General features: G+C 41.6%; 1 protein-coding gene across 1 annotated transcript; it reads right to left on the minus strand.

The window, feature by feature from the left end:
- Positions 1–10,909: 10,909 nt before the first annotated feature.
- Gpr135 (G protein-coupled receptor 135) lies at positions 10,910–14,278 on the minus strand. The gene has a single exon (XM_005322753.4). The coding sequence runs from the start codon at positions 14,065–14,067 to the stop codon at positions 12,562–12,564; it is 1,506 nt and encodes a 501-aa protein (XP_005322810.3). The 5' UTR covers positions 14,068–14,278; the 3' UTR covers positions 10,910–12,561.
- Between the last annotated feature and the right edge of the window lie 339 nt (positions 14,279–14,617).

The following is a 14,617-nucleotide window of genomic DNA, read 5'->3' on the forward strand; positions in this document are numbered from 1 at the left end:
AAGACTGTTTAATATTTTAAAAAGGTATTCACCCTTTTACAAGAGTGTCTCATGAATGAGAACAAGGAATCCATAACTGAAAACATTCTCATCCTGTCCCTGTCTCCCTGGGCATGACTTCTAAGAGAATCTGACCTTTCCCAGTCCCCAGTCTGTGATGGATAATCTCTGCATTAAAGTTAACCTAAGACTATAAGCCTAACTTCCCATTTCCAAAGACAAAACTGGGAGACCTTTCTGTTTCGTCTAAGATCAGGGGCACAAGAGGATGCAGGTTTTTTCCAGTGTCAGCGGGGTGGCTGGCATGCTGGCAGAGTGTCTGGGGTGGAGTTATTCAGTCAGGCTGAACACCCCAGAGGGAACTGGGGTTTTCAGGTGCACAAGGGAGATCCGAGAGTCTCAGTGAGTTCATGGCCACTTGTCTAGATGGCTACTAGGTTTGTCCTATTATTACTGAGGCTGGGGGACAAAAAGACAGTCATGGTAGGGAATAAATAATCAGGTCAGATCCGAGAAATGAGAGCTGATTCAAGAGGAAAAAACTGAAATACTGATACCTCCAAAGCCCTTCCCCCTCCTCCTACAACCTGTTGCCAGGGTGACCTACCTTCAGGGAATTAGTTTTCCCGGCAGGGAGTTGTACAAGTGGTTAAGTAATACCTCCTGTGCTGCTCCCTACCTGACTGGATCACCCCATCTTTTGGCCCACCTAATGGTCACTAGTCACAGCAGGATGAGAAAGAGAGGCCATGAGAACAAAGGAAATCTAAAATGTATAAAAGGGGCAAGACATCCCCACTTCTTTGGATAGCAGCTCTGGATCCCCTTCTTCCTTCCAGGACAAGTCTGCCTCTGTTCTATCCCTAAAATAAAACTTGCTTTCTATGCGTTGTTTCTTGTATGTTCTTCACATCTGGGGAAATGGAACTCGGCCCTGATTGACTCATCACTCGCTTCAGTAGGACCAGCAGGAGTAGTCTCAGCTTTTATTAAGGGCAATGAGGCATTCAGGAACTGGTTGCCCAGGTTCCCAGAAATCATTTAAAAAGATATCATGGGAGGCCCATTTTACTTCTTCATTTCAAACTGACTGGAAGAACAGAGGCTCGTCCTGCAGCAGAACTGTTGGTAAGGACGAGGGAAGCGAGCTAACAGATAGAAATGATTTTGTGGTGAGCTCCCAGGCAGGATCCTACTCTTCTGCCTCCTCCTCACAGTCTCCCAAACTTCCATCCATAGCTGCTGTCCCCTCATCCACACTGTGATGGCTTCCCATCCCTGTCCAGTGGTGGCTTAGCTGGACAAGGGATCTTGAACAAGTTATTTCTTTGAGTCTCAATTTCTTCTTCTATAGGATGGGGAAAAAAAATGTTGCACCTAAGCTCACATATGAAATGGAACAATCCAAGAAAAGGACCTAATGAAAGTGCTCATTAAATACTGCTACATCCAAAATTCTACTCCCTAAAGAAGAAAATGTTATAAGACTAAAACTCTCTAAATTGCAAAACCAATTTTATTTTCCAAATGTAAAAAAACTTGCCTTATTTCTCAGTTGCCTTGACATGCTCCAGCCACACATTATGTGTTATGAAATAAGTGATTTAAATGAACATCTAATTGAATGTTCATAGCACTAAACTCATTTAAGTTATTTTTGAAAGATTAAGAAATGAAAGAAAAAATTCTAGTATTAATATTATACATTGGGAGAGATTTTAATGATAACAAAAAATTTATGTATATATTTACATTTATAGAAAAATACTTTCACAATGTTTTATCTTTAGCTACAAGGATGAGTAACAAACCAAAGGTGAAAGCATAGAGTCCCCACATCTTAGTGGTCCATAAATTCCTGTTTAAATACTTCAAAAACATTTATGACTATTGAGAAATGTTATTATCAATATTTACGAGTTTCCATCATATAGTAAGTATTCACTGCTTTAACTTTAAAGAATTATATATAAAATATAATTATATTAAAATATAATGACTATGTGTATTATGGATTAGGTGAAAAGCTACTAAATAACTAATTGTGTTTTGCCTTATAAGTGGAGATTTTAGCCAAGGTTAATCTTTCTTATTTGACTTGGAAAGCCAAAGCTGATCATATGGTAGGGCCCTTGGATCAGATGAAACAACTAAAGCACAAGAAAATTTGTTTTTATTATAATTACCTACTTATACCTTTCCTTTCCCACCAAAAAAACTGTCTTGTTCTGCATTCTCAGCTTAAATTATAGATTTAACATATGATATATGTCTTAGCTTTTATATAACTAAGAAGATACACTATTTTACATGATAATGAGAGTTAAATTTTTATAAGAATGTAAAAGCTATGAAAGTTTAATGCACCACGATGCTCTGCTTTTATTTAGAGAAGATAATGCTAAGTGAAGTTAGCCAATCCCAAAAAACAACAAATGCCAAATGTTTTCTTTGATATAAGGAGGCTGATTCATAGTGGGGTAGGGAGAGGGAGCATGGGAGGAATAGTCGAACTCCAGATAGGGCAGAGAGGTGGAGGGGAAGGGAAGGGGCCTGGGGTTAAAAATGATGGTGGAATGTGATGATCATTCTTATCCCAAGTATATGTATAAAGACACGAATTGGTGTGAATATACTTTGTGAACAACCAGAGATATGAAAAATTGTGCTCTATATGTGTAATAAGAATTGTAATATATTCCACTGTCATATATTTTTTTAAGTCATGTTGCCTGCTTAGACAATTGTTGTATTTGATAATGGCGCCCCCTTGTGGAGAATTAGCAGCATTTCAGGCTTCCAAAATGCAAGCTTTATGCTACCAAGGAAATACACTGTTGGCTGTGGACCTCTGACATCCAGAAATGAGCAAGAACTTAAGGACCACCAGGATGTGGCTAACCCTATGCTTTCACCTTTGGTTTGTTTTTCATCCTTGTAGTTAAAGATAAAACATTGTTAAAGATTTTTTGTTTGTTTTTTTGTCATTCAAATCAAGTGTATGCTCTTCAAAGAGAAAACAAAGGAACTCAAAATTGCTTTTACTTTTAAATAGTCCCACATAGTGGGACCCTTGAGCATATTAAATTTTGAAGATATATTTTTTATTAATCTAGTGAAGTTATTTTTCTACTTTTACCCAGAGAGTATGTTCTTCTAAAAAAAAGGTAGCCTCTTTAACAAAGTGGAATGCTTTGGAAGACAGAGGCTAGGCATCCAGATGAGCCCGCTCAATTTTGTCAGTGAACATGATAACAAATATTGGTATCTGGTGGTTTCTGCCTTCTTAACTAAAGCCACAGGAAGTCCTAGCTGCAGAGAAGTCAGGAACATGCAAAATGGGGGATTATAATATTATCCTCTACTTTTACCTCATATCTATAAGATCTAATGAAAGTGCTCAATATTGGGTGCAAAAATGACCTGAATCCAACAAAGAGGTATCATACAACAAAATGATTAACTATAAAAAATAGTCCTGGCTTATATTGTAACTGAATTTTTCCCAGGATTTTTTCTAACTAGTTAAACACACAACTCAGAAGGGTACCTACAGTAAGTAACTCCATCTTCCCTTGGAGGCTAGGAGGCAGAAAAGGCAGTATCCCTAGCCAACAGGCCCCCACAATCCAAGGGTCCACTGTATTCAGCAAACCAACAAATGATTCTACTCCCTTCAAGACAAAGAAGAGGGACTTGCTCTTCATTCTTCAACATAGACTTCAAAATACTCTTTTGTGATTATCTTTATTATACATTTTTTTTAAGTAATGTGTCCTTGGGCTGGGGTTGTGGCTCAGTGGTAAAGCGCTCACCTAGATCGAGTGAGACACTGGATTCGATCCTCAGCACCACATAAAAATGAAATAAAGATATAATGTTCACCTATAACTAGAAAATAAATATTTATTTAAAAAGTAATGTGTTCTTATTACAAAAATATAATGGAGAAAATTATTAGCAACTATAGAGTATCTATAATTATATTGTTTGGTTAAATATTATTATTTGGTAGATATTTGCCCAGATTTATTTTAATGAAAGTTTGTTTTCAAAATTGAAGTCACTCTAAATATAATATTTTACAACAGATTTTTGTTCTTAATAAAACATTATAGGTAAAGTTTTGTATCAATGAACAGATTATATGATAAAACCCAGCATTCACTGGCTGTTTATGAAGATATTGTGCTAAGAGCTTTATGTGCATATGTATTATGTAAGTTATTGTATCTTTCTTCTTAGGGCTGTTTTTCAGATCTTGGTAATGGGAGGTTGTCTTCTCACATTGAAAAGGCAGCTGAAGTGATTGGAATTTGTGGACCAGCATATTCTAAGGGAGAGCCTGTGAAGATGGGAAACACAAGTCTGTGTGGGGATTGCTCTTCATCGTTGGTATTAGATTTTTGGGTTGCACACATTTGTGTGTGTGTGTGTGTATGTGGTGGGGATCAAACCCAGAGCCTTGTGCATGCAAGGCAAGCACTCTACCAACTGAGATACATCCCCAGCCCCTAAGGGCTACTCACCATGAGGCCTAGAGGAGAGAGGTTACTATAGGACTGAGAGATGAACAGACAAACCTAAACCCACACATGGCAGGATGATGTCAGAATTACAGTCCAGCCAGAGAGGACAGATCGCCTTGAGAACCTCAAACATTCTTTTAAGACCATGCCCCAAATACCTAACACCATGTAGCTATTTTTTAAAGACTTTTAAAAAGAAAATAAGGACATTTTCAACATATCATGTGGAAGAATTTCCAAGATACATTGTAAATGAAAAAAAAAGCAATGTACAGAATAGTTTATATTTGGATAACTTTTGTGTACAAAAGGGAGAAAATTAAGAAAATATGCCTTCACTCGCATTAACACAAAAAAGCAAAAATTAACTGTGGTCATTTAGATATGAGGTGACCCCGCAAAAGCTCATGTGTGAGACAATGCAAGAATGTTTGCAGGTGAAATGATCAGATCATGAGGTGTGGCCTAACCAGTGGACAGATTAACCGGTCTGTAACTGTTGGCAGATATGGTGTGGCTGGAGGAAGTGGGTCTCTGGGGATGTGACTTTGGGGGTTATATTTAATCCTTACTAGGCAGAGCTTGCTCTCTGTTTTCTGGTCACCATGTCTTGAGCTGCTTTCCTCCACCATGCACTTACACCATCCTGTTCTGTCTGCATCACCTTGTGTTCAGAGCCATGGAACCTGCTGACCATAGACTGAAACTCTGAAACTGTGAGCCAAGCTAAACTTCCTCCTCTTAAGTTATTGTTGTCAAGTCTTTCGGTCACAGTGACTAAAAAGTTGGCTAAAATAGTAGCTTTCAACATATATTTGTTGAAGGATAGTTTGGCTGACTATAGGATTCTTGGTTGACAGCTGTTCTTGGATGTCTCATCCCACTACCTTCTGGCTGCCATTGTTTCTAATGAGAAGTCGGCTATTGATCTTAAGTTTCCTTGTATGTGGTAATTTTTCTCTTACTGCTTTCAAGAATTTCTTTTCCTTTTTTTCTTTCAGCATTTTTACTGTGATGTGCCTGTGTATCTCTTTGTGATTATCTTACTTGAAGTTCATTGAGTTTTTTTGAATGTGAAGATTAATTCTTCAAATTTGGAAAGTTCACAGCCATTATTTCAAGTATTTTTTTTCCAGCCCTTTTTGCTCTCTCCTCTTCATCTGAAAGTCACATTAGATATACATTGGTGCACTTAATAATGTCTTTTTTTTTTTTTTTTGTACTGGGGATTGAATCCAGGGGCAATCAACCACTGAACCACATCCACAGCCTTATTTTGTATTTTATTTAGACATAGGGTCTCACTGAGTTGCTTAGTGCCTCTCCATTGCTGAGGCTGCCTTTGTTCTCATGATCCTCCTGTCTTAGCCTCCCAAGCTGCTGGAATTATAGGCATGCGTCACTTCTCCCGGCTTCCTTTAGGTCCTTGAAGCTCCATTTGTTTTTCTTCATTCTCTTTCTCTCTGCTCTTCATGTTGCATTACCTCTTTGAACTATATTCAAGATCACTAATTATTTCTTCTGCCAGTTAAAATTTACTTTTGAGACCCTCTAGTAAATTCTAAATTTCAGTTATTATACTTTTCCAACTCCAAAATTTTCACGTGTCTTTTTATGATCTTTATCTCTATTGATATTCTCTATTGATGAAACATCAACATGCCTTCTTTCACTCCTTTAAGCATAGGTTTTCAAAAATTACTTGAACATATTTAATAATGGCTACTGAAAAATCTGACATCTGTTCCCTCTTACAAGCAGTTCTTAACACCTACCTCCTGTCCCCCATGGGGCATCATTTACACATTTTAAAAAATATTTTTAGTTGTAGATGGGCACAAGACCTTCCTTCCTTCCTTCCTTCCTTCCTTTCTTTCTTTCTTTCTTTCTTTCTTTCTTTCTTTCTTTTCTTTCCTTCCTTTCTTTCTTCCTTCCTTCCTTCCTTCCTTCCTTCCTTCCTTCCTTCCTTCCTTCCTTCCTTCCTTCCTTCCTTTCTTTCTTCTTTCTTTCTTTCTTTCTGCTGTGCTGAGAATTGAACCCAGTACCTCACACATGCTAGGCAAGTTCTCTGTCACCAAGCCACAACCCCAGCCCTCATTTACACATTTTTATTTCTGTTTATGTCTTACACATTTTGGTTGTTGTTATTGTTGTTGTTACATATTGGACACTTTAGACAGATCCAAGGAGAGAAAGGGCTAGGAAGAGCCCTTCTAGAGAAACTATGTAAAAGCTCTGGACACACGTTCCCCCTGCTCCTTCTCTGGGGTTGTCATTGTGGTTTGCCTGTTCATTTAGTGATATAGTGGCTGGACTATTTTGGTACATTGTGATGCCTTTGGTGTTGTTCCTCAGCATGGCCTTGGATAGGCCCACAATCACCCACAAGATGACAGTTTCAGTAGGACTCTCTGTCTCTTTTCCTCATGACATCTAGTGGTTAGATGTTACTAATTCTTCCCTATTTGCTCCATTGCTATTGACAATGCTCTGAGTCATCAATTGCTCCTGAGTCTGACCCAATGGCACGGCTAGTTTCTGAGGTCGGTGTTAGCCTCCAGAAAGGCTTTTCCTAGCTCTCCCTTTTCCTGATCCTCCCTGGTAATCTAGATGGCCTATGATTTAGCTTTTCTCTCTCAGGAAGCTCTTAATTGCTTATCACCAAAATGCCATTGTTTTTGAGAATGACTTTAGACTCGAACTTTCCCATTCTGTACTTCAAATAAAGTTAGTTTCTTTCAGTAAAACTTCACACCCTTTGTGAAAGGCCTGTCTCTCTAGCTGGGCAAATTCTCTGAGCTGAAGATCTGACATTGGGGACAGGCAATGGCCTGCTTCTTTTGAAGTGACACCTTCTTTTAGAAGCAGGGCACTGAGTGGGAGCAGTTGTCCCCTGGTCTTCTCAGCTTGCCTATCCTATTATAGAATCACAGTCATACAAATGAACTGGGTTCAGGGTAGTCATGGCCCCAGTATTCTTAGCATAGCGAAACTGGGGTAAAACATCTGTCATATGAGTGGGGTTAGGAGGAAGATGAGTACCCCTAACATCTTGGCTACGTTCACCTTTTTTTTTTTTGCAATATGCAACTGGAAAGATGAGTCATTCTCATGACCTACCTTTCTCTGTAAAACACCATAGTCTTTGGGTGCTGGGAGAGGTCTATGTTCTTGGCTATACACACCTGGAATGGAATTTCTGTCATACTGAGCCAGAAGCAGGGAAGGAGTGGTGGATATAATTCAAATGCTGCAGATTTATTACACATGACTGAGTTTTAGTAGACTTTTCTTGAATAAATATTCCTTCATTTTATGTATGCCCTTAGATCAATTCCAAGAAATTTCAACTCGTTGGTTTTTCAATAATTTTCGCTAGTTATAGTCATTTCACTGTGGATCAAGTCCACTAAGCCTGTCACTGTCATTCCAGAAGGGAGATTCCCAGTGTGTATTTTATATATTGCTTTGATTTATTGATCCAACAATATAAAAGAATGTCCAATAATAAAAAATAATAAATTTTATAAAGCAGCCTGAGATAGCCTTATGAGTGTGGCCACAATCCTCGGTGGTGCTGAAGTGGAACAATGATCCACTGTGTCCAGAGAGGAGCTCCTGAGTACTCGTTAGAGCTGGATCCTCTTGGGCTGCCGTGGGAGACAATTATTCAGAAAATTATGAATGTCAATCTACAGACAGATTGATGGATGCCTGGATGGAAGCCAGTGTGGACAGATGACCATGGTTGACTCACGTTCACCAAAACCTTGGACTTAACCCATCCTTAGACCCCAGATGCTGCTGATTTAATTTTTCCCCCCAATCTGGCAGAATAGGGGATTGGTGAGGAAAAACTGAGTTGCAGAAAAATAATGACTTTCTTATGCGTCTAAAACTATGGATTAGGACTTAAATCAATAAAAAGTATAGATCATTCCTGTGCTGACTATTGAAAGGAGGGAGCTGAGAGAAAGAAAAGGAATAGGAGCAAGTTTGTTCCTCTCGAGAGCTTAGAACATGTTTAAATGTTCATAAAAGGGATTTGGTTCAGCAGGAAGGTTAAGGATACCAGGGAAAGGTTAGTTTGTTAGGTTTAGTGACTAAAATATGAAGCTACAGACATATCTGATGGCTTCTCTTTTCTTGGCAAAGTAGGAGCAAAGATCATCTCCCAAGAGGATAGAGTCAGTGAAATGATTGAGTGTCGAATGTCTGAAGGTCAAGAACATGTGCAAAAAGAGTGAGCTGACAAATGAAAAGATTCAGATTGTTGGGCGGTGGGGGGCAGGGTCTGGCAAAGCTATGGATTTTAGCTGCAGACGGTACTAATTGATTGATACGACTTTATAGTTTTTCTCCAACTGTGCTTAGCTGCTCTGAGCAGGAATAGAGAAGATGCAATATTGGGATCATCATCCAAAGGGTTGAGAATATTCCAGAAAACAACTGCTCAGAAACTTTTCATATATTTAAAAGCATATATCTTGAGCCAGGCATAGAGGTGTATACCTATAATCCCAGTGACTCAGGAGGCTGAGGCAGGAGGATGGCAAGTTTGGGGACAAGCCTCAGCAATTTAGTGAGACCCTAAGCAACTTAATGAGGCCTTGTTTCAAAATAAAAACTAAAAGGGCTGGGGATGTAGCTCAGTGGTTAAGCATCCCTGGGTTCAATCCCTGGTACAATAAAATAAAATAAAATGGCACACATCTTTTATAGCTATAGCTATTCTCCAAACTAAGTAAATCCTTTCTTTTAAATTTTATGATATCTATTTTTCCATCCTTTTGATAGCTGTCTTTGTATTCCCTGTCTCTTTTCCAGATTTCCTACTAACTTTTACAAACAAGAGAGGCTCTAAGTGGTTAAGAGACCACTTCTTGCAACTATCTGCCAGGTACAAATATTACTTTTAGCACTTACTAGCTGTGTATTCTTAGGCAAATCACCTAACACCTCTGTGCCTCAACTTTCTCATCTGTTAAATGGGAGAAAGAATAATAACAATATCCTCTTCATAAATTTGCTCTAAATATTAAATTAACTAATGAACTATATAGAGTACTACTTGTGTCTATTATTATTGCAACTCAAATGAAATACTCAAACCAGAACAGAGTAAGACATAAGGGATTACATTCTGGAATATGCATCCTGATATTCTCTTTCCCCTTCTCCCACTAAGTTGTATAGTAATTGCACACTCATGGTAAACATGAGGAAAGAACTAAGACACATTTATTTGAGAATCATTCTCCTTTTTTTATTCAAGATATGAAACCATATTGGTTCCATGGGACTAGATTTATTGCTGACCTTTATCTGAATATCTTGTGCTTACAAATTCATCTCTTTTCTTTGATAACCTATTCTGAAAATGCTCTACCTCTTCTTTCCCACAAGTAAATTAAGAATCCTGATTAGGGATGATTCTTATAAAGCACTAAGCCCTCAGTTGGGCAGTAAGCAGTCCCCATGCTGGTACTGTGATTTCTGTCCCTTAGTAGCCTTGGCACCAAGGAAACTGACTTACATAGAATAGCAAAAGAAACAGTAACTGATGATGATGATGGTGGTAACATAAGTTCTCATCCTTGCTTTCCCCGCATGTAGCCTTTCAAGGAGGACCAGAAGTAGACAAGGGAACACGGTACTTTAAGGCCCAACCAGGACCGTAGTGAAATTCTAGTTCTGCCAATCAATAGTTGTATTATCTTCAAATGAAAAAAATAAACACAACATTGTAAATAGTTCAGTAACTGACTAGCAACATTCTCCCTATTGCCAATCAAGATTCTTGGAGCCACTAACAGAGTGGTCTCACTCACAAGCCACTCCTTCCTTAAAACTCCCTTCTACTGAAAAAGGAGGGGGAATTAATTTTCTTCCTTGAAGTCCTTCATGCTAACCTTGGAATGTCCAATCTTAGATTTTCTCTTTACTAACCAGAAAGGTTTATTTCACATCACATTTGAGTTTGCTTGTTTTTTTCCTTTCTTCTCAGGCAAAACCCTACTTTACACCACGCCACCTCCTAAGATCTCTCACTTTCTTTCTGCTCTTTTTTCATAATGGCTGAGTCCTCTTCTATAGTATGTTTTAAAATTGGAAGACTTCATCATCTCTCCCTAAATCCCAGAAAATACTTCCATTTTCACACAATGCCAAAAATACCCCCTCCCCCGCCTTTAACAGGCAATGCATGTTACATGTTAGCCCCTGTACTATTAACGCTGTATTTTTTATGATAATAAGTAATAGAGATATTATCTCATCTACTTTGTACTATATTGAGTGTAGCAAAATGTACACAGATAATTTATATACTTTGGATTGTGATGATACCTAGAGAAGCAGGAAAAAAAAATTAAAACATATTTTGCTCTGACAGGAATCATGTATTTCCATCTTTGATTACAAAAGTCACACAAAGACTTAAATTCTAATAAACAACTTTAAATACAAGAAAAAATGCTGGCTATTTCATATTGAAATCTTGATAGAGAGCTGAAGACTTTTCATACCAGGTTCTTATTCAGTTAAGGCTGTGAAATATTGAAGAAAAGAGGAACAAGGTGGCGAGAAGGAAAGAGGGAAAAAAACAGAAAAACATCTTTTAAAATTCTGAGCAAATGATTCTGTGTACAGTGACATTCAATATAAGAAATTTCACATAGACAAATCCTAAATTGTGCTTTTGAATTATTGTAAAAAGCATCTCAATTCTCACATTTCTGAAGACATCTGCAATTTGCTTGAGGTACCTCTCCAACTTTACACCTTTGTTTTTAATGCCCTCTTTCATATAATAGTCTCACACCTATTCTTCCTTTTGGTAAAGATAACAATATTTTAAACAGGTCATGTCTATAAAGCAGCAATCAGCTACTTGAAAAAAAAGATATGCTCAACTTCCAAAATGTAGGAGAGCATGAACTTCTTGAAAGATCTGTTGACTATTCCAACAATGTGGCCACTTCTCAAACTCTTTTTAGAATTTCTCTTTGGAATTATCTTCAATTAGTTAAATGCCACATAGGAAAGCCAGTCTTGGTACTTAATAGCATCACTTACCCTGTTCAACCAATTTGACTTCAAATTACAGTTTGGGCGGGATCTAAAAAATCAAATTTAATGTCAAAAGACAAAAGGTTTTTCTACTATGAAAGTTATTATCTTTTTAAAATGTGAAAGCCTTCTGAAAATGGCAGAGTAGCAGGTTAGAGTAAGGGTAAGCTTCCAAATTTCCCAAGACAGGTAATTGGGATGGGGGATGGTGGCAAGAAGAAGGGTGGAAGGGAGAGTCATTTTTATGAATAATCTTGGAATTCTTTTTGAACAGTCATATTTCTTTATGCTATTTGCCCTTCAGATGGTTAAGTTTTATGTAGTAATTAACCAACTTTCAAAATCCAACTTTTCAGAATCCCTAAATGGTTTCAAAATAAGATCTGAATTTAAAATTTCCCACAAAGATTACAAGGATGGAAAGAAGTGCACCAATTTATGTAAGGATAAGAATTTTCTGCTAGCAAACCTAAGCACCCCTAAGCACCTAAGCATGATCAGAGGTGCAAGTTCTAGAATCTAAAGATTTACGTTCAGTGCTGGTGATTTAGAGGGGCCTTCAAGCAGCTCTGAGGGTCTCCATTCAATCCTGAAACTATGTATTTAAACACATACTGGTTGCATTCAGTGATTTTTGCTTTGTTTCACAGTGTGATTCCTGTAATATGAGCTTTTCAGTAATTGTGAATTTTATTTGGGTCATTTTTTTTTTGGCACTTAAGTTCACAATGCTTGGTTGTGTGGCTTAAGATTGTTTTAATTTTTGCATTTTACATTCCTTTTGGCACTTTCTGAAGAAGGGGACATTGTTTTTATGTTGTTTGGGGGAAAGTGGCAACCCGCCCCCTCTCTTTAGTTTTAAATGTTTGGCTTTATGAAATCCATGATTCTCCCTGGAATCTTGTATCATTAAATGAAGGGGTGGAAGTTCGCCTTCAAAAGCTGTCCATCCCAGCCCTTTTTAGAGGCTAGTATCTCCGGCTTCAGTTTTAGGCTGTTTGGCTATTGCTGTCACAGGTTCTGGTGGTCCCTCTCTGCAGAAAAGCACAACTGGGTTTTTGCGGGCCCACATGGCCACATCACCTCCGGCCCCACTGGCGGTGTTGGAGGAGGACATCCTGCTGCAAGCCCCTAGGCGGTTTCGAAGGCGATTTCGGCTTCTGGCCTGCAGACCCTGGCCCTGGCTGGGTAGGAAAGCGTCCACATTTCTAGTCCGATATCCCTCCTCGCGGTTGCGCCCTAGGAGCATGGAAATGTTGGGGTTGCGAATGGCATAGATGACAGGGTTGATAGCCCCATTGGCCCAGGTTAACCAGACAGCCACCACGTTGAGGAGAGAAGGGGCCTGCGTGGCCTGGGCCTGCCGGGTCGCGGCCAGCAGCACCAGGAAGCAGTAGGGGCCCCAGCAGCAGATGACGAAAACAATCATGATGAGCACGGTGGTGGCAGTGCGCACCTCGCTGAAGAAACGCAGCACACGCGCGTAGGTGGTCATTGGCCGCACTCGCACATCCGACAGGCGAACGGCCTTGCAGATGTGATAGTGGCAGAAGCACATGAGCAGGAAGGGCAGCAAGTAGCAGGCCAACACCAGCCCCACGCTGTAGGCCGCGCCCAGCTGCGCGGGGTCTGGAGAGGTCCGGTAAAGGCAGCCATGGAAGCTCTGCACTGAGGAGGTCTCCCGGGATCCCCCAAACAGTTCCCAGGGCAAGGAAAAGCCTAGAGCCACCAGCCAAGCGCCCGCCAGGAGCTGCAGGGCGCGGCGCCGGCCGATCTTCTCCCGGGGCGGCCGCACGATGGCGCAGTAGCGGTCCAGCGAAATGAGGGCCACGCTGAAAGTGGACACGATGCCGAAACACGAGCTGAAGAAGCGACTCGCTGCGCAGAAGCCGCGCCAAGGCCCCGCGGCGACTTCGGGCGCAGAACCTCCGTGGGGAATGAAGAGGTCCAGGAAGGCAGCGGGCAAGCAGAGGAGCGCCGTGAGCAGATCCGACAGGGACAGCGACAAAATGAAGGCATTGGTGACGGTGCGAAGCTGCCGGTGCTTCACGATCACCCCCATCACCGCGCAGTTGCCCAGGCTAGATAGCAGGAAGATGAGCAGCAGGACGAGTGCCTGAGCTGCCACCGCTGCCCCGTGCGATAGCACCGGCGCCGCCTCCGGGCCCAGCGCCGGCCTCGCCGCCGCCACCCGCACCGCCCCCGCCGCCCCCGCCGCCCCGGGCCTGCCTCCGCCGCCGCCGCCACCTGGAGCGGCAACGCTGCCTCCCCCGCTGGCGTCGCTCTGGTTCCCCAGCGCCGCGGCCGCTGCGGTCGCCACGGTGCTGAAGGAGAGCACGGCCAATGTCGCCGCGGAGGAAGTCCCGCCAGGCGAGCCGGCCGCGGAGGGGGCGCCGGGATGTGGGACGCCCGGCCAGGCCATGCTCACTGGTGGGCGGGCCGGCGGCGGCCGCGGATGCTCCTCCATGGGGCCCCGCGGAGGCCGCGGATCTGTTCATCCCGCACCGGGGAGGCGGCCGCTGGGCCGGAGAGGTGGCTTGGGCCGGGGGAGCGGCCGCTGCGGGGAGTCAGGCTGGGCGGGAGGGGTGACGGTCGCCGGGGACCCGGCGGAGCCTTTGACGTGGGCTCCAGGCGTTGCCGTGGGAACCGCGTGTTTACGCAGGAGCGCGGGGCGGGACGCCAGCCCAGTACCCCAGAAAAGCCAGCCCCTGACACCCCGCCTTTCCCCGAGGTTACCTAGCCATTGGTTTGAGCTTCAGAGTGCCAGCCAGGTCGGCCTCCTAGGGAAGGAGACTGGCCCCCATACGGTGGAATAGATTTATTCAAGGTTCAGTGTCATACCGTGGGTATGACTGCTTAGGGACAGAATATCAAATGAAGGAACCATAGGTGGAATGCTAGGGAGTAGTAAAAAACGAAGAAGCGGTTAAAGAGCACAAAGCCAGGCTGTGAGAGAGTTAATGAGGCTTATGTTTTTTGTCTTCAGTAAAGAAGGGAAGGTAATGTCCCCAGGCTGT

Source organism: Ictidomys tridecemlineatus, chromosome 5 (genome assembly GCF_052094955.1).
Source record: "Ictidomys tridecemlineatus isolate mIctTri1 chromosome 5, mIctTri1.hap1, whole genome shotgun sequence".
In the NCBI taxonomy this organism is placed as follows: Eukaryota; Metazoa; Chordata; class Mammalia; order Rodentia; family Sciuridae; genus Ictidomys; species Ictidomys tridecemlineatus.

Excerpts from the sequence above, each read along its gene's own strand:
- Gpr135 (XM_005322753.4), bottom strand. The coding sequence starts at position 14,067 with ATGGAGGAGCATCCGCGGCCGCCGCCGGCCCGCCCACCAGTGAGCATG.